The following is a 24,061-nucleotide window of genomic DNA, read 5'->3' on the forward strand; positions in this document are numbered from 1 at the left end:
TGCGGCCATGACACCAAGTACCTTGTCCATCATAACCTCTGGCACGGCGGCACCGGTTTGCTGAGCTGCGGCGTTGACGGTCGAAGCAGATGATCTCCATCATCATGTTAGCCAGTGGAGTCAGGTTCGTGAAGATCATGTCATGCACTTACGTTCGGAGGGTAGCGGTAGCTAGCGTACCGTTGACGGCCTGCATGCTGGAGATGGTGAGGGACGCCTGGGATGTCGCTGAGGCCGATGCTGGAGCGACAGAGGGAGTGCGAGAGGTGGAGCTACCCGGAGCTTGCACTTGGCCTGGAGCCTACTGTCAGGGCCGTACATGGCTTGCAATCACTCTTTACATACCGTCACTGATTTGGCTGACTGGGCGCGCAGAGGAGGTGATACCCGGAGCTTGTATTTGGCCTATGATGTCTGGTTAGCAGGCGAGTATTCCTGGGTAGCAGAGCGGCTTCTGGAGGCGTACCATCGCTGATCTGCGAGACGGGTCGAACCGTTATGGTAGAGCACGCCGGAGCTTGCACCTGACCTGTGACCGCGTGTCAGCCGATTGTGGCTCTGGTCCCTTCGACTCACAACCTACCGTCACTGATCTGGGTCACGGCTGACGGTGCCTGGACCTGGCCTCAAGCCGGTGTCAATAACTCTGGACGCCAACGCTTGTGATTATGCATACCGTCGCTGATCTGGGTGACCATGCAGGCGACAGTAACAGAGGCGCTCACAGGCGCAACAGTGCTGGATGCTGGGGACGAGCTCGCTGGCGTCGTCGAAGAGCTAGCTGGCGCCACCGCACTGCTCGAGACACGCGACGAGCTTGCTGGCGCTGCAGAGGAGCTGGGTGGTGCGGAGTATGTCGTCGAGAGAGCTGGTACCGTTGAGGTTGGTGGAGCAGAGTAAGTGGTTGACAGAGCTGGCCCTGCAGAGGATGATGGTGATGCGGCTGAAGTTGTGACAGCAGAGTAAGTGGTTGAAAGCGCTGGGATTGAGGCTGCGGCTACGGCTGTACTGCCGGTCGCGGCGCCGCTAACTGCTGGCAGACCCAGCGACACGCCGACTTGCGCGCACAGGACGGTGGCGGCCTGGATAGCCTCTGTTGTCCATTATTAGCGCCGGGAAAAATTGATTGCCCAAGCAAGTTCCGACGTACGCGCAAGATCGGACGGGCTACAGGCAGCCTGAATGGCCGGGGCCAAAGCGGCAACGAAAGCCGAGTCGGAGCACGTGCAGGCGATGTCAGTCGCGCTGCAACCTGTTGATCCGATGGCGGCGAGTGCTGGTGCAAGCTGCGTTTCGATCAGTCTTCGTACCCACATCCACGAAAAATCAGGCCTACCGCGCAAGATGGGAGCGCGGACAGCTGGGCCAGAGCGGGCATCACAGCCGCTGTAACCATGAACATGCTGGAGATCTTCATGATACCCATAGTTTTATGCGCGACGACCGTACCAAGGAATGACGGAGAGCGACAGTGCAATTGGCAAACGAACGTGGAAGATAGCAAGACTAACCGCAGACACAGCAGGATGTTGAGTCTAGGAAATAACCACTTACTCCCAGCTGCCTTTGTACTCTGGCTAGTTCAAGTGGACATCATGCCACACTGGTTGCGCAGCTTGCATGTGCACCAGGCAGGCCAGGTGGCCGCGTTGACGTTTGCACTCACTTGTTCATGCGGTTTCAGGTGATCTTTGGTGCGAGGGGTAGGAAGTGGCTTGCGTAGAGCGGTCGTCTTTCTGGTCTATTGCCTTGATAGGGAAGAAGGGCGTTACACCCCGCCTGCATGGCGTGCAAGGTCTCCCCGCTTTATACCAGCCTCTCCGAATATTCGAACCACTTACTGAATGCGTCAGGCGTTGTCCTGAATATCGTGGTGCCGACCTGCATATACAACGTTACAGACGCACTGGAGTCATTGTTCGCTGCCAAGTTGGTGACTGGCGAGTCAATAAAGCTTGTATGAACGAAAGTTTTCAATGTGAGTCTTGTACTCTGCTGTTTCTGACCCGCATGGCACGTTGATCTCGGGAAAAGTGTTGCAGACAGTTCATGCTGGCTGAACGACCCATTCCCGAGTGGTCTGACCGAGTCTGGTCCCTGTCACGTGCTTCGCGTCCGGCGAGCCAATTAGATATCGACTGCCAGCTGCCGCGCAGACCCCATCACGGAAGCCTCCTGGGAAACGGGCCAGCTGTACAATGGTCGTCTACAGAGAGCAGACACGCTCGGATCGTAATGTTACAGTTCGCTTCGGAACGCATCGCCATACACGTGCGACCACCCTCGTGGTCATCGAAACTCTATCGCGCCCATGCAACCCTTGTCGTCGACGTGCTCCAGCTCTAATTGCTGATACTTCTCGCTCTTCGCGTGGAAATAGATGCCGCTGACTGTACCCGTACACTGGTTGAAACAGATATAGTAAAAGCCCTCAAACGATGCGCCAGTGATGGTTTTCACCCGGTGATCTGGCACCAAGAAGTACTCTTTCCAGCGCATGAACAGGTGTTCACGCTGTTGATAGTTCTTCAGGGTGAAATTGGGCGACTTGGCGCTCTTAGCGAGTGGCCGCCATGCTGGAAAGCGTGCCCAGTGTTGCAGGTCAACCTTCTCGGATGATCCCCACGTCGGATGCGTTGTCTTGAACAGATACTTAGGCCCAACTATTTCGCCTTCGAAGAAGGTCGTTAGTGTTGGATGATCGTCGGTAAGACCTTGTCACCACTGTGTCAGCAAGCTCGGATCGTTGAGCGCAAGACACTAACCCATACCTTGTATCCGCAGGTAGCCACACAGGAACGATTCCGCCATGTCGACGTCTTTAATTTCAACTTGGACATCGTAGACTTGTCGGTCTGACTGCTGAGTACCCCTGAACCTACTGCCTGGCCTTAAGAGCGAGGACGTAGAGTTGGGCGTTCTCTGGAATACTCGTCAGCCGAACGTTCGGTCTCGGAAGTGATCTAAACTCGGCGCACCCTTAACCTATCATTCGGAAATGTGAGGTAGAGCGGCTCATCGTCGCTAGGTATTTTCGCTGTAATCGGTGTTGATCGTGCCGGCTTTATATCGCTCGCAGTGGATGCATCTAACGACTCAGGTGAACTTGATACGTCGACCTCGATGCCTGCATCTTCAATGTGCTCTGCCTTGTCGTGCGCTTCGACACCATCTACATCCTCTGAAGGGAGAGTTTCCGCGTCCACATGTGGTGTCGGTCCCTGCACCCTCATGGGTTCATCCTCCGCGCTGTCAGACTCTACCGCATCTGACTCCGGTGTGGCCAATCTTTCTGTTCTTGGCGCGTGAGGTACGCGTTCCTCCTCCGGCGGACAGCTAGCGAAACCTGTCCGTGACGATGAGGCCTCAATGGGTGATGGTGCTGATGGTAGGACATCCAGCTCGCTCGGGGTTGGCATGCTTGCTTGTAGGGACGGTACAGATTAGGATGACGGACGGCGCCCCAAAGAGTCACGGTTGACGGTGTCTACAAGAACAGATTGCAGCGCAAAAGAATGCATCCAATATTGCGACACGTCTGATAGCTCGCGTGCAATGTGCAGTATGACGTTCAACTGTTTACGATTCACATGGTCTAGTCTCGGAGCCGTTCCGGGAGCACAAACTAAGTTCATGGAGATGGGAGTGGCTTGTGGGGAAAAGCCATGCAGAAGCTCAAGCAAATTGCGAACGTGTGTCAATGATGTTCGCTTGAAGGCCATTGTAACAGCATTACGCATTGCACAACCCTGGACATCAATGTCCGAGAATCATAATGTATGTCTCTCGTTCGGCACATCTACTTCTGCATGCTGAACTTATGGTTAGGTTGATATATGGATAGCTGGCGCTGTTGCAGCCTTTACTGTTGATCTCATCGTCTATCCATTAGATACGATCAAAACCCGGCTCCAGTCGCCTGACTACAAACGACTGTATACCAACGCCGCAAACAATGGCGTCAACCGGTCAATGTTTCGAGGCGTTTACCAAGGGGTTGGCAGTGTCATCATCGCCACCCTGCCATCCTCCGGGGCCTTCTTTTCGACATACGAGGGCGTTAAGTCCATCCTGGAGCATCACAACCCTAGCTATAATGGAGGGCACCTTCTACCGCAACCGCTCATTCACGCCGCTGCGTCCGGCTTCGCAGAACTCGTGTCATGCGCCATTCTGACCCCGGCCGAAGTGATCAAGCAGAATGCGCAGATGGTCGACAACTCGAACACTGATCGCCCTAAGGTCAACGCGACGCTGCAGACGTTGCAGCGGTTTCGCTCGAACCCTTTCGCGCTCTGGCGAGGCTACTCTGCGCTCGCGGGAAGGAACCTGCCTTTCACTGCTTTGCAATTCCCGATGTTTGAGCGTATTAAGCAGAGCATACGACAATATCGCGATGAGCGTGGCATCCGTACGAACACGCTGCTTGAGAGCGGTCTGATCACAGCTGCGAGCGCAGGTCTTGGTGGTAGTATCGCTGCTGTTGTTACTACACCGATTGACGTTGTTAAGACGCGAATCATGCTGGCTGCGATGGATGGTGCTGGCGATGGTCAGAAAGGCTCGGCCGGGCCTCTCAAGACTGCAAAGGACGGAGTCCTTGACGCAACTGGCCGAATGGTGCAATCCGCAAAGGAGAACGTTAAAGGGGCCCTGACGACCGTGTCACAACCATCAAGTAGGAAAACGAGTATGCAGATCGCACGGGAGATCCTGCACGAACATGGCGTCCGTGGCCTCTTCAGAGGCGGTGCGCTGAGGGCAGTGTGGACTATGCTAGGCAGCGGACTGTATCTCGGCGTGTACGAAAGTGGGCGGATATACCTGGCTAATAGGCGAGGCCACAAGATGAAGGATGATGAGCTCGACTAATCTGTAGTATAATAGATTAGAAAGGCTTATGTACAGGGCCACGTCCGACCTAGAGATTATAAAAGTAGAAAGCTGCAAATGCTGCACAGGTGAACGGATAGATGCTCAATAAGTACACGTAGACAAGGGAGCAACAGATATGCTCCGCCGATGAATCTACGGTACGAGCAGCGAACTATACTGCAGACCGTCTGAAACGATCGTCACATCGGTTCATAGCTCTTTAGCGCTGATAGGGACACGTCTCAAATACTGCCGTCAATTCAAGACGATACGCCGCCGTACAGGTCCACTTGATGAGAGAACTTCGACCTGGTGTACAAGCTCATTGGTATCACATCGTGGGAGTCCGCTTGAGGGAATATGTATGTCGCAGGACGTGACAGACTGCAAACTTGCATAATACATAATCTGCAGCGACACATCTGGCAACCTGGTTCAGAGTGCATTCGGCTAGGCTGGGCTCTAGCAGCATGCGAACGCTACGTCGCAATCCTTGTAACGGACCACGAGCTGCCAGCAGAATCGGCGGAGTCGGTAGGTTCCACGCCATCATCGATCGAGGTATGCTTCCAGTACGAATACCGCGGCCTCGGCGAGATCTTGCCTTGCTGGTGCAAACTTGGCCGCTCTTGCCTCGGATCGAAAGCAAGCATCCTCAACCGGTTAGGCTCGTCAGCGGCACCAGTGAAACCAGCATCTAGCTGTCTATTCTCGCCCAGAACCTCCTGCATGGCTTTCAGGAATAGCGCGCGGTCAACATCATCCGGCCCATTGATTTCGCCGATTCTGAACATAATGTCACGCTTTAATGCTAACTTGCGCAGAGGTTCCAGAATAGTCGCTTTCTCGCTCCAGCCACCTGTCAGCGTAGTATCTATCCAGCTAACGGTGACGACTCGCAGATCGTCTGCACGGCTCAGCACATCGCATGCTCGGTCTGCTCTGCGTCGGATCTCCGCGCAAAAGCTTCCAATACCGAAGCTTGGATATTCTTTTAACAAGAGTATGTCGCAGAAGAACACAACCTCAACCTTTCGCAGTCGTCGGAGTACTGGACTTAGTTCAAGCTTCCGTAGTTCCGGGTCGACGCGGAAGAAATTGAACGCATGGCTAAAGATTAGCTTCCAGGTGCTGATGGAATAGTAGTAATCCAAGATCTCTTCGGTGAGAGTAGGATGTATGTGCAGAATTCTTGTCGATGGCAGGCGGTGGGTAACTGCGGTTATGCCTACAGATGGTAGCGGATGTGATACGTTTTCGTGAGCGATGAGGTAGCCATATATCTGTTGTCGGAGTTCAGCTGGCAGAGTTAGGAGTGATGCTTGTGAATAGCATTGCCCAGGGGTCATTGCGTAGTCGCCGCTCATGGATTATGGATCATGCAGCGTACGTGGAATGTTTACATAGAGGAATACGTCAGGTTCCAGTGGAGGAGAACTGATCGTGTGACGTTCCAATGGCGACAAGCACGAGCAGGTGGCTTCAAGCCCGTGCACGTCCAGTTGGGTGGCAAGCTCGGGATCTATTACGTTTGGGGTAAATCGAAGCTTGACGCGACGAATTCCGGCGCGTCTCCCACTCCAATGTCTCGAACATCTTGTATCCATTTCGCACTGCACTGCAGAGGTAACGCTTTATGACTTATGATCACATTGTTACGGCCGCACAGTATATTCATGGAGTATGTCATTGACTGGCGGTGGAACTCATACACTATCATGTAAACATGAAGAACAGCAAACGAACGCGAAGAAGAGGAAGAGAGACGACGGTGTGGAGGATGTCAAGCTTGATGAACGACGTTTCACAATCCACGTACGGGCTTGCAATGAACCTCAGAAGAGTCTGCAGGCTGACACCTCCCTAGCCTGACGCATTAGATCCCTTCTCCGCCCCCCAAACCTTGACACCGGTATGTTTGCTGTCTCGAGCACGGTTACTACTGTCGTACCTCGACACCACTAGCAGTAGACGGTTCTCCGCGCACCTGCAAATTCTCGAGCTACTCAAAGACCGCGATGGAGCAGCACAAGTTCTTGTTGCGAAAGATGATCGAGCGGGGCGACTGTACGCCGTTGAGCGGGTTGCATCCCGGTCATACGTGCTCTGTCGCCTTCATGCCTGGGTTACTGAACTTGAACTTCTGCGAGCAAGACGTTTTCCATCACCGACTGAAGGTTTGCGCCTCAAGCGCAGACGTTGGTCAGGAGCAAGTGGCAGTGGGAAGTGGTGGTGTAAAGCTGCGGTGGACGTCACATGCCCATCGAGCGCGCCAAAATGCACGCAGATACCGGAGCTAACGATGTGCAACCCTGACCTAGCGACGGTGTGCGTCTCAGCGAACCTTGCGAGCAAGCTACCGGAAGTGAGCAATGTCAGATGCTCGCATACAGACATTACTCCTTCAGAGCCGCCGCGCCAGGATCACAGTCCGGACGATACCCTCCAGGAACTTGCCAGACACTACTTGGAAGCACTCTACGCGTCCCGGATGTCTCTCGCCTATTTCGTAAAAGGGCCGCTTTCCCGGGCAAGAACAACTTTTACGAGCAGCCAGTCCGCCACAGGTTGGCAGACTTCTGATCTCATTGTTTGTCTCCGAAATTGGATCTTATCTGCGACCATTATGGAGAAGAAGCACAGAGACGGCATTCGCAGTGTCCTTAAAGAGCTCTCACCAGACGGTCTTGAAACACCCGAGCACGCCGACAAACCGAAGAAGCGCAGGAAATGGAAGGCCAAGCGCGACAAGCAAGGCTTCTTTATCAACGAAATGGAGTACATAGAGAAGTGGTGGCGCGTAGACCATGACACTGAAAGTCTTATGCCAGGGTCTGCCGAATCTACCGAAGACCGCATGATGCGGCGGTCGCCTCGCTTACGATGCCGGGAAACATACCTTCAGATCATCTTGGCTCTTGAAGTGCTCTCTCTCGAACAGTCATTGGCCCGTCATGCCAAGCGACCTGACACCGGGGAGCTAACAGGAGTCATGCCTTCGGTGGAGGAGACACAAGGGGTTGAGCAATCGGCGCAGCAAGAACCAAAGAAAGCGAGGGCGAGGAAGTTGCAGGATTTGACAGAGTCTCTTGAAACGCTCCTCGACCGTCTCTGCATCTGGCGTTCACTAGAAACCCGTTCTCCCGCTAAGAAAGCCGGTAGGGACGATGACGAAGCCGATGATGCTGGCGACGAGCTCAAGAGTTTCTGCGTTGAGGTCGTCGTACCGTTCTATGCAGCCCGAGTACCAGGGCACGCTGTGATCATCAACAAGAAGCTCGGTGGTCCCACGGCGCCGACACCGGCAAAGCACAAAACCAGATCCACTCATAGGCCGGGTGAGCCAACTTACCGCAAGGGGCCAGAGAAGCAGGCCAAGAAGCCAGCCACACGCGTCTCGATGGATGTATCGGAGCAGTCCGTGAGGCAGCCTGCCTCTCTTATTCGATCAGCTACCGATTCCGACATCTTGCAATATCAGATCAAGCGGGAAAGCAGCGAGGTGCAAGTAGCACTTGAAACCATCCGACCGGCGAAGCCGCCGCAGCGGCGTGCCCGTAACAGCCTTGTGCACACCATCAGCTTCAGTCGCCGTGAAGTTGACCTGTCAGCCATGTCGCAAGCGAACGAGAACAAGATGCGGAAGAAGGCCGATGTTGAGCAGAAGCTCCGAGATGCGATTACCACGCTCAAGAAGCCCAACAGGACGCTTGCAGTCCAAGACATTGCCGAGAGTGCTGATCAGCAGTTCGCCAAGGTTACGGCCAGCAGGCGACAGGTGCCAAAGGCTAGAGTGTCCGAACAGAGCAAGTCGTATGTTGCTGCAACTCCGAAACATGCACGAACCGTCAATGCGACACCGTCAAGGCGACATAATATCGAGCGGACCCACCATGATACTGCAGCATCGGCAGGTGCTGTGCCTACCTCGTGCGTTAGATCGCTGGCTTTGCAAGATACCAACGGCCGACCTTCTGGTTCGAACTTTGCAGTACCGCAGACAGGGCACAGAACCAGAGCCACTGCAGCTTCTGTAAATGTGGAAGAGACGCCATCCCGTGGAGACGCAAAGTTCTTACTGCCTAGCCTTGCACACCCTGGAATCTGTGACTCGCCAATCGCTCGACGTCACGGCCTTGCGGACGCTGACCACGCGCATGCAAGACGTCTGCAGATCTTCAATGAGGCACAGCCAGTGGGGCTGCCGCTAGTCGAGTCGTCTCCATACAGTACGAGAACCAAGTGGGACAAGCCGGTGGTGGAGACGCTCGCTGAACAGGATAAGCCAGTGTCACTTTACAAAACCCTTGGCTGGGAGGAGGACTACGAGGAGCTCACGTAACAACACAGTGATGCCGGCCAAGCTTGCTAAGGCCTCGGGCCTTGTGTCTATCATTCACATGATAGCCTGCCTTTCGTGACAGCGATAAGATTGCTCACATCCTCGTTGCAACATCGCCTGTTTGTCTCTCGACTATACACTGTCGCTAGTGGAATTGCTGGCAATACATTGGCTGCCTCGCCCTGCGCCGCCGGAAATGGAACAAGAGTTACAGTAGCTATGGCTGCGCAGACCCCTCTCGTAATGGCGGACATTAAGAGTGTGCAATTGCAGACGAGCATTCCACCAGGACCGGCAAGGCTGCAGTCGAAGCGACAAGGCTGAAATCGTATGAAAAGCATAGCCCTGCATGCGAATGCTTGAAGCCTTGCAGCATCCGACGCCATCAAAATAGGAGGATTCCAGACCTCTACATGGCCCGCAATGGGAAGGCCCAAACCAGCATGGACATAACCGTCTACTATGGACAGTCCACCGCCCTCACCAAAGCGCGAGCATCGGCGTGATCGACCCTCAAGCGACAAAGAAGCTGCGTGGACAGAGCCTGCGATCCGTTGTATTTGGTCCCTGCCACTGCCCATCTTCACCATTACACTTTCTGTCTCCATGGAGCCGGTGTACATCGCTTCGCCACCAGAGCGCGAGAGGACCTCGATGCGACGAGGTAGCACTCGGCGCTGACGTTGTGCGACTCACTGCTCGTAGTTGTGGTGGATAGCTTACATTGTGGCAAAAGTGGAAGACTCTAAATCAAGCTCATCGGCGCTGATCGCTTTCAGCGGAAGAGATAGTACTGCGTGGCAAATGACAGGGTCAGTGAACAATGCGTTTACTTGACGACACTGACGGGTTGCAATCAGCTAGCCATCTGGTGAGGTGAGGCTGCATACGGACTAAGTACGACCTCTGTCGTCAGGTATCCTTCCGGCTTCGGCTACAATATATGCGGCGATGGCTATCTTGTACTGGCTTAGCTTCTACACAACCTTTATGACTCTCAGTAGCCTTCGTCCAGACCTGCACTACTGTCTGAGATTCGCGGCCCCATCACCATGACCTTGGGCGGAAAGCCTGTGCCTCCATAGTCACCAGCATGCTCCAACACGCCCACAGGTTGCGCCTCTCGCTCTCCACAGTCCCTATCTTCAGGCTTTTACTTGTACAGGGCTGACGTGCCAGCAGAGACAGCGACCCTGCTTCCACAATGCGACAATGAATGCTGCTTGTGACCACGGTTACTGGCTTCCTGAGCATGCGTAGGATATTCATGTCATTGACTGTGGTGAGGTTCGACTGTATAAATCATGCTATGCAACACCCAGGACTCCTTGTCTGAGACAACTTACCTTCTGCAGCCTGCACACATCGAGTATCGACCGCAGCACATTACCAAGGCACACCTCCACCTTGCAGTCATAACGGCTTTCGGTCAACCTCTGGAGACTTCGTTAAGTCATCCAAGCCAACATACCGCCGCTTCGCCTTACGCCCAAGGCCACCAGCATGCCGACACAACAAGTCCTGTACGTCAACGGGGTGAAGCAGCGGGGTGGAAAGCATGTATACTTCGACGGGATCGAGCAACCAGCGTCCAAGCCCAAGAAGGTGACCAAGCCTTTGAAAGGCATTCTCAAGAATTGTTTCACGCCTCCGCCTGCGCCGGCTCGCAAGCCGAGGCGCGAACGCAAGTCGCACGCATCGCACGACGGCTGGTATGAGTATGAGCACACTACGAGGAAGGAATCCCGGAATGGCCGTCCTTACTACACCACCAGATCGACATACCGGCGCTGGTTCTAGAAGAGGTAAGTTCGGTGCAACTTGATTGCCACGGCCTTCTTTGCTGATGCTCTCAGACGCCGGCCGGTAGGCAAAGCCACCGTATAAGCTCTGTCTGAGCGGCGATCTCTTGGAATGGGAGTGCGGGCTTTCGGTGTGGGAAGACATGTCGACAGAGAGGCGGCTGTGAGAATTCTAGTGATCGAGTATCTGACACGATATTCGGCGTTACTATAGGATTAGTATATGAACAGTGAAGTATGATTTGAGGTCATTCAGCTCTGTCAAGTACGGTCCTGATGAGGGCATGCTCGGCTGTCATGCTTCTATGGTACGCTTCTGTTGCAGGCATGTCTCGCGCGGCATGGATCGTTGCCCGACGTAGAGGCGAGGAGGGACCAAGACACGAGCACAAGCGGCTCCCAAGCCCGCAATTTGCCGGCCTATCTTGTCTTTCGGCGGCGAGCGTTTGTGTTAAGAGCTGCACAAACCCAGCCCTTGTAAACATGTATCTGGGCAGAGTCCTTCACCTTGTGAGATTGACTGCTAGGTGCCCTCGACTGTCCGTCGGAATGCTTGGAGTGATGGCTAAGAGACGGCTGATGTAGCCAAAGCCGGAGTGCGGGCGCCCTTTAACATCGTGACGACTATCTCACCCACTTGAGGCGTACAGCATACCTTACAAACGGCAGAGTATTGCACATCGATAACCTAGAGCACGACTCGGTGACGCTCTCGTGGTCAGCACTGCAGCAGCTGTCTTCGGTGCCATTGTTGAGTTGATACCCGAACCGGATCCATTGCGGCGGAAAGCAAGCCGTCGCAACCGCGCCGTTCCGCAGTATCCAGGATGCATAACAATCCCCGACGCTGAGATATCGGAACGCTCAGGGACCGTAGCATACAAATCAGTCTCAAAGACTGACGAGCTCGCGCTTACTCTTGGTGCACACAGCACAGCAAACAACGTCTCGGTCTGTTGTGAAGGGAGTTATACACGGACACACCACTCTCCGCATGATGATGCAATGATACCCTTTCGCTCCATCGGGACGCCGGGGCTAATGAAAATGTTAATACCGACATGGCAAATCGAATGCAGCTTCTTTTGTGGTGCCGAACTGCCGCTGACCTTCTCGCGTTGCTGCACGCCTTGATGGGAATGGCATGTCATATTTGTGCTTGAAAAGGTAAGAGAAGCCTTTACCGCTTTCTCATTGCTCCAACTTCACCTCTTTCGCGTCTTCTCCCTTCTCCTCTGCTGAAGTCTGTACTCTCGCTGGCCACAAGAAATGGAGAATCTGGAACGGATACTCTCGAGGCCTTTGGCGAAACCATATCGATCCCGTAACATCAAGGACGCGGCGAAACCTTACCTTAACAAAGATGGGCACCTCGACTTCGCGCCGGACGATATCGAGAATCCGAAGAATTGGTCGGCGACTCGTCGCTGGGTCGTCACACTCGTGGCCGTGTTGATGGTGGTCAACGCTACGTTTGCGAGTTCCTCCCCATCGGGCTGTTTGGAGAGCATCAGTGAAGAGCTGGGAGTCAGCACAGAGGCGGCAGGCCTTGTGGTTACACTATTCCTGCTTGGTTATTGCTTTGGGCCGTTAGTGTTTGCGCCGCTCTCAGAGTTTTTTGGGCGGCGATATGTCTTCTATGCGACTTTTTTCCTATACTTTGCGTTCAACTTTCTGTGCGCGTTCACGCCGAACTTTGGCGGTCTCCTGGTCGGCCGCTTCCTGACTGGAACATTTGCATCTGCGCCGCTCAGTAATGCCCCAGGTGTGCTCGCGGATGTATGGGGACCAATAGAACGCGGCAATGCAATGGCGGTAAGTTAAGACGTGGAAAGCTGGGCTTGTGATAACCAGTGTTGCTGACAATGGACAGGTCTTCAGTATGATGACTTTCATCGGCCCGGCGCTCGGTCCTGTTGTCAGCGGGTTTCTCGAGCTCAAGGAGAACTGGCGCTGGAACTTCTACGTCTTGCTGTGGCTCGCGTTCGGCACACTTCTCGTCATGATCACGCTGCCCGAGACCTTGCCAAGTCAAGTTTTGCTCAACAAGGCACGCCGCATCCGCCGCGCCAAGGTACCTGGCTACGAAAACATTAAAGCGCCAGTCGAGGCAACCGATCGGACACTCGTGGGCATCTTCAAGGTGGCCTTGACAAGACCCTGGGTTATCCTCTTCGACCCGATATCCTTCGCTTGTGCAATATATCTTTCAGTCGTTTACATGCTGCTCTATATGCTGTTCACCATCTATCCCTTCGTATTCCAGCAGAAGCGCCATTGGAATGTCGGAGTATCAGAGCTGCCGCTGATCGGAACGATCGTTGGCGCTGCCATAGGTGGAGCATTCGTTTTCTACGTGTCCTCCCGGGACAAGAAGAAGATGCTCGCCGGAGTCAAGATTAAGCCTGAAGATCGATTATTTGTGGCTATGGTAGGCGGTATCTTGTTTCCGTTGACGATGTTCTGGTTCGCGTGGTGAGTTGAAGATCACGCTCAATTGCCCAATAACGAAGGCTAATAAGTTCCCAGGTCCGCGGAATACAACTACGTCCACTGGGTTGTTCCAACCCTCGCGGGCGTCTTCTTATCGACCTCCATCTTACTGATCTTCGTGGCTTACCTCAACTACCTTACGGACTCTTATCTTATGTTCGCGGCGTCAGCCATAGCAGCGAACACTATCTGTCGTTCAGCCTTTGGTGCAGCTGCACCACTCTTCACCGAGTATATGTTCGAATCGTTGGGCGTGGGCGGTGGTGGTTCCCTCATTGGTGGCGTGGCCTTCTTGCTGGCACCAATACCTTTCATCTTCTACAGATACGGCGAGCCGTTAAGAAAGCGAAGTAAGTTCGCACCGACACCCGACAAGAAGCCAGAAGATGAGGAGAAGGGGCCTCAAGAGGAGAATGATCGGCGGCCAGCGAGTACAAGTGAGGAGGAAGAAGAGGAGCTCGATGAGGAGGCTGGTGTACCAGATCCGAAGGAGCTAGAGAAAGAGCTCGAAGAGAAGCGCAGTGCGGACTCTGCGGCTTCGTCAAGCTCACGGTTACGGTCAGATGATCGATATTTGGACGCAAGTGGTTTGGAGAAGGCGGAGAAGCCGACTATCACATAGCGAGGTAGTGAGGTCTTAGTCCTATAACCACACCAGAATAATACCCGTCAGGAATACGTCCCGTGAGGTCGGGTGCTCTGTCTGTACCGCGTAAGTGCTAATGGCAACACGCAATCGAAAGCAGCATTTAGCGACATCCGATTGGCTGACAAGCGGCGGACGCTAGCGAACGCCACGGTTTTTCCTCGACATTGCAATCACACGTTTGGGGTTAACGCAACCGTCTAATACAACAGACGTCGACACTCATTGACGGTGGACTACTTTCTGTGGTAGCCGGAAAAGTCGGAGATAGCATGCGGCACCATTCCAATGCAGGACCGTCATGAACTCGTCCAAGCCTACCGTCAGCTCTATAAGCAGGCATTGCGAGCATGTCAATACTCCAAACCATCACGTTACGTGATGCGAGACAGGATTCGCAATGCCTTTCGTCATGGCCGTAGCGAGGAGTTCGACAAGGGTAAGGTCGAGCGTACAGTGATGTTCTTGCGACACGCAGCTAGCCACAGAGGACTGGAGCATACGATCCAGAAAAACCTTTGCCACGTGTGGTGGGAGCGGGAGAAGTTGAAATATGCGCCCTTGTGAGTAAAGTTCGAGAACATGGAGACCGACGATCGTGTGTGCTGAGTGGTTTTATCAGGCGCTCAGATATTCGAGAGCTGCGCAAGCATGCATATGCTGAGTTCGACCGTACCATCGAGCGACTGAATGAGAGCATGGGCCTTTGCATTAAGTGACCCGCCAAATTTGTCTGATAGAGCAGTCACACAAGGTCGCTCACTGACGACTTCGAGGGCCTGCATTCGCAACCACTATAAACCTGGGACCCACAACTGTCGGAGCATGTTGGTGCCAATCGGGCTCAGCAGATCAAGCGACTTGCTTGTGGTCCTGACCGCCAACCGTCAGGAATGGTGTCATCCGGCATCTGTGTGCACGCCCGGCAGTGAAAACCACTCGGCGGGGAGCGAGTGGATTCGCCTGTGGCAGGGCACGGCGGTGGATGGAGACTCGTTGACAGCCTGCAAAGAGATGTTTCCTGCATGGCTGGGGGTGGGCGCTGTCACTTCCTCCGTCTGTAGGACTTGCCTGCAAGAATATTATGCTCATGCCCTTACATCGAGCATGCATGTATGTTGAATCGTGGTACGCGGCGTACTCTTCCCTTAATCGCTCTTCGGGCCCACCTTCTCGCCTAGGGGCTCCATCTTCTTTCCCTGTGCCACCGTCTTCTCACCGATCGGCTCCACCTTCTTACCGTGTGCCTGCATGCCCCTGCCTTTCTGCTCCCGCTCTCTCTTCGCGTAAATCTCTGCCGTGAACGGATCTTCGAACGTCAATGCAATCCTATAAGCGACTAACACCAGCACCGTCAGGAGTACGCCCGCCGGCTTGCCATACCACAACGCTGTGCCGAGAAAACTCAAAGTGCTGCCGTAGTACATTGGCGCATCCGTCACGTTGAAGGGGAAGCCAGTCACCATGTCGTCCATTAAGATGCCGAAATAGTCGCCCAGGTAAGTGCCAGTGATGCCTAGCGCCCACATGCTGCTTAGCACGAGAACGTTGCCACTCGCCACGCATAGCACTGCTAGAGCTTGCGAGCCCAACGACAGAAGGAGCGGATGAGTGGGCTGAGCTCGGAGCGCTCGCTCGTAGAAAGCGTCCCGGATCAAGCCAAGGACGAAGATCGTCACCGCGAGAGCATAGCAGCCATACAGCGAGTTGCCGCCCGCGAGTTTGGTTATTGTCTTGTGGTGATACTCTGTCCGTGCTGCTATATTCCAGAAGGTAGGGTTGAAGATGATCATCGCCGCAGAGACTGTGTCCATTGTCAGTATGGTGAGTTGGACATGCACTTCAGCGGCGAGCTTACTGTAGAGGCTGGGTTGACTGAGATCCACGAGGTTAGCCATCTTGCCGTCGATGTGAAAGAATGTCTCTGTCTCAGTCGTTCAATCTGGAGTGTGCCGAAAAGATCTTCCCAAACATCCATGGTGGTCAACAGAGTCTACCCCTCGTACGTCACAGCACAGCAACAAGACATCGCTGCGGGTTGCGGAAGGATACAGGGGTGAATACTCTCCGCTGGCCTATATTAGTTTGGTAGAGGAGACACGAGTGGTCGCAGGCGGTATCACCCTACCGGCCCTATCTGTGATACTGCTCGTAAATTTGCACAACATGAGGACAGATTTCATGCACAATTAGGGAGGCTGATTGCAAGCAATTACTTCTGCATACATCCAAGAAACGTAGCCAAGCTGAATGTAGTACAGTGACAGCCAGATTTGCGCCTCGCATTTTTAATCCTTTCACCATATCCCAAAAATCGTGTAATCGTCAGTTTGCCGTGATCGTGGTTCTTTCCCTTCATTACAAGCCGTTATTGGCGCAGCTGAAAGGCCCACCAAAGGTCGCGGAGGCATAGCCTTGAACGATGCTCTCCACCGATGCATATGTCCCAGCACTCAAGAAGAGCAGGCCGATCAGGATACAGCCAACGTTGAGTGCAGCGCCAAGCATGCCTCGCAAGCCTCTTGACTTCCAGAAGTTGGGGCCATACTCTGCGCGCCGCATGCGAAGATAGGCGACGCCCCAGAAGATGAAGCCGAAGAAGCTGTCAAACAGCGAGCTCATCAACGAAAGCAGATCGGCGAAGAAAGGAATCACCTCCGCGATGATGAAGGCGAGGACCCAGGTGACCGCAAGGATCCCGGCCCAGCTGGACCAGCCGAGGAGGGTGTTGCTGCCGAGATGACGGGTGCCTGCGAAGATGCGGAAGAAGATGAAGCGGGCGGAGACCGAGGCGTACAACACACCCAAGAAGATCAGTGTCGGGATCATGAAGCTAAAGCTGACTTTGAGGAAGACTGGGTTGCCAAGCGAGCCAAAGGCCGGTGCCGTGTTGTAGTTCGTGCCGGTATAAGCGTAGATGATGGAGCCAGCGAGCGAGAAGACGATGACCTCGGCGATGGTGACGGCCCACAAAGCCTTAGGGAAGTCCTTCGGCTCCTTCATCTCGGCGATGAAAGAAGGAATGGTGATCTGCCCGATGAAGGTATAGCTGATGTTCATGAACGCATTCATGCCTGCCACGAAGGTGGTACCCTTCGCCGGGATGGCCAGGACGACAGGTGGGCCGAGAGCGGGCCACTTGGAGCCAGTGACGCCTCCAGGATGAGCCTCAATGCCAGCAAAGATAGTTGCAAGGAGCACTGATATGAAGGTGAAGAAGGCGCTCAAGGTTGCCAGCTTTGCCAAGGTGTCGAAAGTGCGCGGCAGCGACGAGACGAAACAGATTATGGCCATGATGGCGCTGAAACCGACAGTGCAGAGGCCGCCATTGCTGATGGTGTTGAGGTACTTTGCGCCACTGAGGACGTGCAAGCCTTGGATGAAGGTGTTGTTCAGGAGGAACATGACAGCGGTGAACCACCACGCCCAGCGTTGGTTCCAGAACAGCATTTGGCCGATATCGCAGACGTCCTTGACTTCAGGATGGCGGAGACAGAACTCCCTTCAAACAATTAGCTCGTTTCATTTATTGGTTGACTGGCTCGACTTACCAAACGACGAGTGATGTGTACAAGACCAAGCCGGCCACGACCACCGTCAAGATCAGGCCAGGCACAAGGCCGAGAACCGAGTATGAGTATGGGAACGACATGATCGCCAGGCAGATGTACTCGGAAAACAGCAAAGCTGCAGTCTACGCCACATATTAGATCTGGACTTTGAAGCGCTCAGTTGCAAGATTGTGAAGATCTCGAGGATGACTGTCGGCCGCGGTGCTTTCGACAGGGCTCTGCCGGCGTGATGGATGAAGTGCGGTTGAATGGCACGATCGATGTTGAGATGGAGGCGCTCTGAGTGTGGGTGCGCGTAGGGTTGCAACACAATAACGAGGGATCACACCTTGTACCAGCTGCACGTCCTGTACTTGATCGCGTTTCCGGCTTCCAACTCCATCTGCTTGCCCACCGAAATGCTCGGATCCGATGCATCGTCGTCCGTGGTGCCGGAAATGGACTTGGTGATCGGACGGTCAATCCGGCTCATCTTGCGCTTCGTACGATCATAATCGCCCTTTTCGGCGTCACCTGGATTGAAACCATCATAGTAGCCCTCTTTGCCAAAAGCATTTGGAGGAGACATATTTGGCGGTACGGCGTCCATGACACCATTCGCCCTGGCGGTATCGTAGTTCATCGCCATTTAAGCGAGCGTATCGAGCGTACAAAGACGCCGGTGTAGTGGAAGAACGGATCTGAAGCTGTGACCTTCTGCGGCATTGACCACTCAGAGTATACTCAGGAAGTCGTTGTAAAGAGTCGTGAAGAGTCCAAAATGCGCTGCGCAAGACGTGCCGGGTAATATGAAGGCTTCGACACAGGATCCGTGCTCAGAGGTGGCCCCCGGACGACGCGCAGATCAATTGCCACAAGAGATGGATGAGCGGGAAGTACAGCAGCAGCGGCGCAGAGTTTGTGATCGTCTAGCAAGTCAAGGGCACGCTGAGCGGGATGAAGGATGATTAGCGCGCTCGTGGGTTGGCACGCAATCCGCTTCATCCATGTCCACTGACGTAGAGCGGCCCGTTATAACGGTCCGAGGTGGCACTTCCAAAATTCTTAACTTGTTGCTGACAATCACATAAATTCCGTCATGGACGGTGATGGTGGAGGTGGAGGTGGGCCGCTCAACGTGGGTGGCGTAGATCGGCGGGGTGAAGAGCGCTCATGCGCCTCTTATGCTGCACAAGTCTTCTTACACCCCTCTCGCTATCTGGATCGCATTGTGTGTACATCACATGGTCCTGTTAGTGTTCCGCCGCCTGTGGAATCGGAACATTCTGCACGATGATGAGCATTTGCCGCGGAAGCTTGTCACTTTGGCTGGCCCCACTCTCAACCAGCTTTTGTCTGGAGTCAAAACACTGGCCTTAGGCAGCCGTGCTGCATCCACCTCATGCGTGCTTGTACGACAACCACTTCACAAGAACGCTCCCTTCTTAATGGTCATGTCTGAAATTGCTGCGGCTTCCCTTCCAAAACTCATACGTGGTATCGCTCCTTTCTTGGGCATCTGCGACGCATTTCACAGGTACAACATGTGTGGGAGGAACCATATGAGCCTGCCCTCCAGGACCCATATCAGCGAGAAAGTGCCATCATCAGCCGTCAATGTGCATGTTCAGAGCCGATACTGCTATCTCACCACTTTCCTTCATCCTGTCCGGTCTACCCGTAGCCCAATGGAGCGGAACGAGATTGCTCCCAGCCATGCGCTGGACGCTGATGCTTTATTGCCGTGAGCACTCAGAGCAGACATATTCCACTTTCGACTCCTTCCGACTCCCATCCTACCGCGCATGGCCACGGTTCGTGTTGATGTGCTTGCGACCTGAACAGGAAGTACGTTGGTGAACCATGTGCCCTGCCACTACGCTACAGCGCAGGAGCAAGTGTGCTGATATGATGTGCAAGCACGACTACAACCATTTAAACCTGACCATAATGGGAAAGCAGGCGTCAAGCATGCATAGCAGGTACTAGTATATCTCTCACTTGCCATCGATCATTGTTTACATGTGCCAATGTTGCTTCTCCTCCATTCTCGACACACTCTTCCATTGTTCGTCCAGACATTTACCCTCACCAACATCCTCGTGCTGGCAGCACTACTCATCCAGAACAGCATTGGGACTACATAGCAGAGTTGGTATACCGACATGGCTCTCTTCGCAACCTTCGCGATGTTGCTGGGCATCGCGGCCGCCTCCGTCGGCATCACCAAAACCCCTTGTTCGACCGCAGCCCCTATTACCGCAGCCATTGCCATGGCTCCACCTGTTGACATGCCTACCTTGCCAACCACTATCAACAGCGTCGTCTACGTCGCCAACACCAGCGTCATTTACAACCGAGCCTGGGCTGCCATGCAGACCCCGCAAGCTGATCCGGCTTGCTGCTCGAAGAAAGCTCCCGAGTACAACAAGACATTGTGTCGGTACGAACAGTGCATGCGTGACTTCTACAAAGGCAAGACAGTCACGACTGTGTATCCAGTCGCCACCAATCAACCCGACCGTTACTGGTACACGGACGCTATCAAGCTAACTGCAGGTAAGCGCAAACCGCACCGTGCAGCACTTTGCGCAGCCGAAACGCCGTTGCGCGTCGTTGGACACTGCTGATCGTCGGCAGGCATGCCGCACTGGGGCACCATGAAGAAGAACAAGGCCTACTATCCGGCGACCATGACAGCCTACAGCACTATTTCCGGCTCCGCCACCGTTACCCACCAGCTTCCAGCTTTGGAAACTTCGCTCAAAGGACCGGTGAGAGCGCGTATTGATAATCTGTACAACAAGCCTCCACCATGCTGGGACGAGTCGACGTGCTGCTACTATTGCTGGAGGCGTAGCCAGAAGGGCGGCTTCTTCCGCTTCAACAACCTGCTGGACCCCCACACCGCTGGTTTCTGGCTGTGGGTACCCGGAGTTGTCATGACAGGCTTGAGTCTGCTCTGCTGCATGCCACTCTTCGCTCACCGTCGCCGCAAGCGTGCCGCTGATCAAGGTGCTGGAACTACCCCAGACCAGCAGACCCAGCAAATCATCTACACCACCTCCGACCGACGGACTGTGGTCTCTCCCGCTGCTGACGGAGGCAATACCCAAGTCATCACCACTACTACCCGCGAAGCCGTGGATCCTGCTCTCATCGCCGGCGGAGCCGGTGCTGCTGGTGCGGCTGCTGCAGCCAATGAGAAGTCTCGTCGCTCCCACGGAGACAACGCCGGACAGACTACGACCACTAACACAACCACGAGCAATAGCACTGATCCATCTGCTCAGGGACGTGACACAGCCACTTCTACTGGCGTCGACACCGGCTCTGTCCGCGGTCGCGGCACCGTCAGGCGTCAAGCGGAAGAGGGCCGTGCGCGTGTGCAGTTCGCTGATGAAAAGGCAGGCCAGCTTGGCGAGAACGTGGTCAGGAGTGGGAAGGAGCCAGGGCAGGAGGTGGTCACTGTTGTGGAGAGTAAGGAGCAGTGAAGTCTTGATAGGGTGCGGGCTGCGCTAACACGTACTGGCTCGGGAGTACGTGAGGATGCTCTGATTGTGTTCGGCTTCTTTTTTTTCGGTGACACGGCGCAGGGATAGCGCGAACTAATGTACTTAGCTTCCTCTTGTATGCAGACGTAGTTGTGGTAACGGCGCGCTGGCTGGCATGCGAAGTCTCATACCCTGTGCCACACTGTCCCTGCTATCCCGCAGACACTTCATGTCAAAGGTTTCGAACTTATTGCCGGCCGTCCCGTTGACCAGCACATCTTGTGGCTTCCAATGCCAAGGCCACCTAATTTCAAAAAGAACCGCTGGTAACGTGGAATGATCACTAGGCAATTGCGATGCAGCAAGGAGGTCAACACGTGGTACAACAGTGTTCTGTCCTTATCTATGTTAACGTTCACAATGCAACCAACCAACACCGCGCTGTAAGCTGAGTCTAGGACTTTATCTTCTAATCTGTGGGTCGTAACATCATCCGCGCAGGTCACACCACTTAGCGGCGCATGACGAACCCGTCCGGACTATTAAGCTTATATGAAGAGCATCCTCCTGCAATGCGTGACGAACCACATCATATGTCTTTGCGAGCGGCTTTGCTGTACTTCTTCCGTAGGGTCCCACCGAACTGTCGAGCGCATTAGTCTTGTCCGGACCGTATACATCATACTCGCTTACCTTGTAGAGCACGAATGGAATTGGAATGAAGGCAACACCAAGGAAAGCCAACGTAGAGCTGGCCCAGGGAATTCCGAGCTTGCTGTACATCGCGGCCGCAAAGAGAGGAAACCCGCTGCCAACCAGACTTCTGAACAGGTCGTTGCCAGCCAGAACTGAGGCTGCGTATTCCTAGAAAGGAGTCAGTAGAGCCCTAGATCTGTGATGGTGGGATTATGTGGACGTACTGGATAGGCGTCCGGTAAATAGTTCAAGACGCTGTTGAAGAGCAGGAAGGCGCCAATGGAGAACAGTGAAGTGCCAATGATTGGGACGATCCAATGTATGCTCGCCCGGGCAGTCCATCCAAACCAAAAAAGGCAGATCGGAATGCAAAAGGCGCCGACGAACGCCGGCACCAATCGTTCCTCCGGCGCAATATTGCCGTTTTCGTCGAACTTGGGCTCCAGGTAGTGGCGCAGGTAGAAGAAGAAGGGCGGTATGACACACAGAGCGCCAATGAATATGCCGAGGTAGGCCAATCCTTGTGTTGCGAGGCTGAACTTGTAGACGCCAATGAAGACGATGGTGAACGACTCGAACCAGACGTAAAGCAAGCCGTAGATTAAAGCAATGTAGAGATTGAGAAGGAAGACCTGTTCATCAGGATTAGCACTGGTGTGTAATGAAGTAGCCCCAGTCGAAGATGTTGATACATACCATAGGCTCTGTGAAGTTCAGAGTGAACGGTCGCACAAGCGATATCATGACTATGTCCTTCCCGGTCATTTGCTCGGCCATGAGCTCTGGCTCGCAGGTAAGCTTATCGTTGCCAGTGAGCTTGCGAAGGCGACGCGTGCGGCGGACGAGGATATTGTTCGCGCTCGTCTCCGGTAGCAGGAAGAACAAGAAGACCAAACAGAAGCCGGACAACCACATCAACTCCCAAATTGGCCAGGTCCAGGGCGCAGTGAACCCTCCGAAGCCCACTGGAGCAAACTGGACGGCGAACCCGGACACGAGTGGACCGAGGGTAGGACCGCAAACTGCAGCGACACCCCAGACACTCATAGCGTATGCACGTTTGGCAGGAGGGTACATGTCGGAGAGGGAGGCGCCTCCTGTTGCGAGGACAGGCGAGCCGAAAAAGCCGGTCAAGAACCGGAATGCTAGCAGCATGCCGAAGTTGCTTGCGAGTGCGGTTGGCGCTTGGAAGGCGACGAAGACAGCAAGTGTGGCAAGGTACACCGGATTGCGACCGACTTGCGGTATCTCGCTCATTGGACTCCATAGCATTGGCCCGACACCGTAGCCAGCGACGAACAAAGTAAGGCCAAGCGTAGCAGCAACCTGGGACACACCGAATACCTCCATGACGTTCTCGATTCCAGACGAGTAGATGGAGGAACCGATGTAGACGGAGGTGGTGAGAAGACAGATTTCGAACGTAACGAAGAACTTCTTCGGCGTTGACCAGTTCATTGGATTCTCGGGATCGTTTTCCATCCAGCCCACAACATCGACATCTCGGCCTTTCTCGGGGTCGATCCTAACTCCACTGACGTGGTTGGTGGTGTAATTGTCTTCGCCAACCCGTGTTTGAGAAGAGCTCATGGATCTCGAATGGTCACGGTTGGCAGGGTACTGAAGCTCGTACTGTTGGTCTCTCGTCCGAACGCCCGCAATGCCAGCAAGTTCGGACTCATCCTCGGGTGGGTTGGTGTCGCCATGGTGAGCAAGGTAGCCAGACTTCTTTTCGTCAATGTAGCGAGTCCATATGGAAGGGTCAACTTCCTCCGGGTACTGGAAGACTCGGTTGCGTGTTATGAGCCTTACGAACGCGCCAAAGGGCGTTTCACGGATGAGCTCCATCATGGTGAGTGCAAAAGACAAGCAAACGACGACGGTGGAGTGGCGTGCACTGTAAACAATGGAAGTGTACTTGCGATACAATGTGAGGCGCAATGCCTACTTTACATGCTCTCCATACGCAACAGAAACGAAAGTGCTCTCAACCACCGTCATCGACCCGGACGGAACGGGTGCACGATGGCCCGCCGTTACTCATAGTCTATGGCAGATGCACTGCGAATCGGATCTGGCAAAAAGTCAAAGAGATAGACTTTTCCGCCTCCATCGAAGCTGGGCATGACGTTGTGCATACTGCATGCTGCGGTTAGGGCAAT

At 54.2% G+C, this 24,061-nt stretch overlaps 14 protein-coding genes across 14 annotated transcripts; 7 read left to right on the plus strand and 7 right to left on the minus strand.

The window, feature by feature from the left end:
• Positions 1-383: 383 nt before the first annotated feature.
• On the minus strand, positions 384-1,604 carry BAUCODRAFT_189712 (uncharacterized protein). The gene is made up of 4 exons (XM_007673925.1): positions 1,337-1,604; positions 1,151-1,286; positions 467-1,093; positions 384-405 (listed from the first exon to the last, which is right to left on the minus strand). Exons 1-3 carry the CDS (start codon positions 1,424-1,426, stop codon positions 627-629), a joined length of 693 nt encoding a protein of 230 aa, XP_007672115.1. The 5' UTR covers positions 1,427-1,604; the 3' UTR covers positions 384-405; positions 467-626.
• Positions 1,605-2,289: 685 nt separating this feature from the next.
• BAUCODRAFT_118654 (uncharacterized protein) lies at positions 2,290-3,419 on the minus strand (the record flags this gene model as incomplete). The annotated part of the gene is made up of 3 exons (XM_007673926.1): positions 2,290-2,714; positions 2,772-2,922; positions 2,979-3,419. The coding sequence occupies 3 exons, from the start codon at positions 3,417-3,419 to the stop codon at positions 2,290-2,292; spliced, it is 1,017 nt and encodes a 338-aa protein (XP_007672116.1).
• Positions 3,420-3,698: 279 nt separating this feature from the next.
• Positions 3,699-5,160, plus strand: BAUCODRAFT_135690 (uncharacterized protein). Its single transcript, XM_007673927.1, has 2 exons — positions 3,699-3,777; positions 3,829-5,160. The coding sequence occupies exons 1-2, from the start codon at positions 3,760-3,762 to the stop codon at positions 4,870-4,872; spliced, it is 1,062 nt and encodes a 353-aa protein (XP_007672117.1). The 5' UTR covers positions 3,699-3,759; the 3' UTR covers positions 4,873-5,160.
• On the minus strand, positions 5,136-6,224 carry BAUCODRAFT_135691 (uncharacterized protein; the record flags this gene model as incomplete). Its single annotated transcript, XM_007673928.1, has 2 exons — positions 5,136-5,259; positions 5,458-6,224. The coding sequence occupies 2 exons, from the start codon at positions 6,222-6,224 to the stop codon at positions 5,136-5,138; spliced, it is 891 nt and encodes a 296-aa protein (XP_007672118.1).
• Positions 6,225-6,558: 334 nt separating this feature from the next.
• Positions 6,559-9,217, plus strand: BAUCODRAFT_61834 (uncharacterized protein; the record flags this gene model as incomplete). Its single annotated transcript, XM_007673929.1, has 2 exons — positions 6,559-6,690; positions 6,743-9,217. 2 exons carry the CDS (start codon positions 6,559-6,561, stop codon positions 9,215-9,217), a joined length of 2,607 nt encoding a protein of 868 aa, XP_007672119.1.
• A 25-nt stretch (positions 9,218-9,242) lies between these two features.
• BAUCODRAFT_189869 (uncharacterized protein) lies at positions 9,243-10,235 on the minus strand. The gene has a single exon (XM_007673930.1). It carries the CDS (start codon positions 9,838-9,840, stop codon positions 9,268-9,270), a length of 573 nt encoding a protein of 190 aa, XP_007672120.1. The 5' UTR covers positions 9,841-10,235; the 3' UTR covers positions 9,243-9,267.
• A 221-nt stretch (positions 10,236-10,456) lies between these two features.
• On the plus strand, positions 10,457-11,386 carry BAUCODRAFT_29319 (uncharacterized protein). The gene has a single exon (XM_007673931.1). It carries the CDS (start codon positions 10,721-10,723, stop codon positions 11,015-11,017), a length of 297 nt encoding a protein of 98 aa, XP_007672121.1. The 5' UTR covers positions 10,457-10,720; the 3' UTR covers positions 11,018-11,386.
• A 902-nt stretch (positions 11,387-12,288) lies between these two features.
• Positions 12,289-14,134, plus strand: BAUCODRAFT_61418 (uncharacterized protein; the record flags this gene model as incomplete). Its single annotated transcript, XM_007673932.1, has 3 exons — positions 12,289-12,834; positions 12,893-13,494; positions 13,549-14,134. 3 exons carry the CDS (start codon positions 12,289-12,291, stop codon positions 14,132-14,134), a joined length of 1,734 nt encoding a protein of 577 aa, XP_007672122.1.
• Positions 14,135-14,446: 312 nt separating this feature from the next.
• On the plus strand, positions 14,447-14,877 carry BAUCODRAFT_61415 (uncharacterized protein; the record flags this gene model as incomplete). Its single annotated transcript, XM_007673933.1, has 2 exons — positions 14,447-14,703; positions 14,727-14,877. The coding sequence occupies 2 exons, from the start codon at positions 14,447-14,449 to the stop codon at positions 14,875-14,877; spliced, it is 408 nt and encodes a 135-aa protein (XP_007672123.1).
• A 416-nt stretch (positions 14,878-15,293) lies between these two features.
• Positions 15,294-16,286, minus strand: BAUCODRAFT_189893 (uncharacterized protein). The gene is made up of 2 exons (XM_007673934.1): positions 16,017-16,286; positions 15,294-15,962 (listed from the first exon to the last, which is right to left on the minus strand). Exons 1-2 carry the CDS (start codon positions 16,054-16,056, stop codon positions 15,307-15,309), a joined length of 696 nt encoding a protein of 231 aa, XP_007672124.1. The 5' UTR covers positions 16,057-16,286; the 3' UTR covers positions 15,294-15,306.
• Positions 16,287-16,516: 230 nt separating this feature from the next.
• BAUCODRAFT_20928 (uncharacterized protein) lies at positions 16,517-18,298 on the minus strand (the record flags this gene model as incomplete). Its single annotated transcript, XM_007673935.1, has 3 exons — positions 16,517-17,660; positions 17,710-17,852; positions 18,059-18,298. The coding sequence occupies 3 exons, from the start codon at positions 18,296-18,298 to the stop codon at positions 16,517-16,519; spliced, it is 1,527 nt and encodes a 508-aa protein (XP_007672125.1).
• Positions 18,299-18,396: 98 nt separating this feature from the next.
• BAUCODRAFT_189948 (uncharacterized protein) lies at positions 18,397-19,481 on the plus strand. Its single transcript, XM_007673936.1, has one exon. It carries the CDS (start codon positions 18,894-18,896, stop codon positions 19,455-19,457), a length of 564 nt encoding a protein of 187 aa, XP_007672126.1. The 5' UTR covers positions 18,397-18,893; the 3' UTR covers positions 19,458-19,481.
• A 157-nt stretch (positions 19,482-19,638) lies between these two features.
• BAUCODRAFT_127990 (uncharacterized protein) lies at positions 19,639-21,378 on the plus strand. The gene is made up of 2 exons (XM_007673937.1): positions 19,639-20,268; positions 20,350-21,378. The coding sequence occupies exons 1-2, from the start codon at positions 19,875-19,877 to the stop codon at positions 21,201-21,203; spliced, it is 1,248 nt and encodes a 415-aa protein (XP_007672127.1). The 5' UTR covers positions 19,639-19,874; the 3' UTR covers positions 21,204-21,378.
• Positions 21,379-21,579: 201 nt separating this feature from the next.
• BAUCODRAFT_29322 (uncharacterized protein) lies at positions 21,580-23,959 on the minus strand. The gene is made up of 4 exons (XM_007673938.1): positions 22,596-23,959; positions 22,124-22,531; positions 21,897-22,067; positions 21,580-21,846 (listed from the first exon to the last, which is right to left on the minus strand). Exons 1-4 carry the CDS (start codon positions 23,748-23,750, stop codon positions 21,793-21,795), a joined length of 1,788 nt encoding a protein of 595 aa, XP_007672128.1. The 5' UTR covers positions 23,751-23,959; the 3' UTR covers positions 21,580-21,792.
• Between the last annotated feature and the right edge of the window lie 102 nt (positions 23,960-24,061).

This window comes from Baudoinia panamericana (assembly GCF_000338955.1).
Source record: "Baudoinia panamericana UAMH 10762 unplaced genomic scaffold BAUCOscaffold_1, whole genome shotgun sequence".
Classification (NCBI taxonomy): domain Eukaryota; kingdom Fungi; phylum Ascomycota; class Dothideomycetes; order Mycosphaerellales; family Teratosphaeriaceae; genus Baudoinia; species Baudoinia panamericana.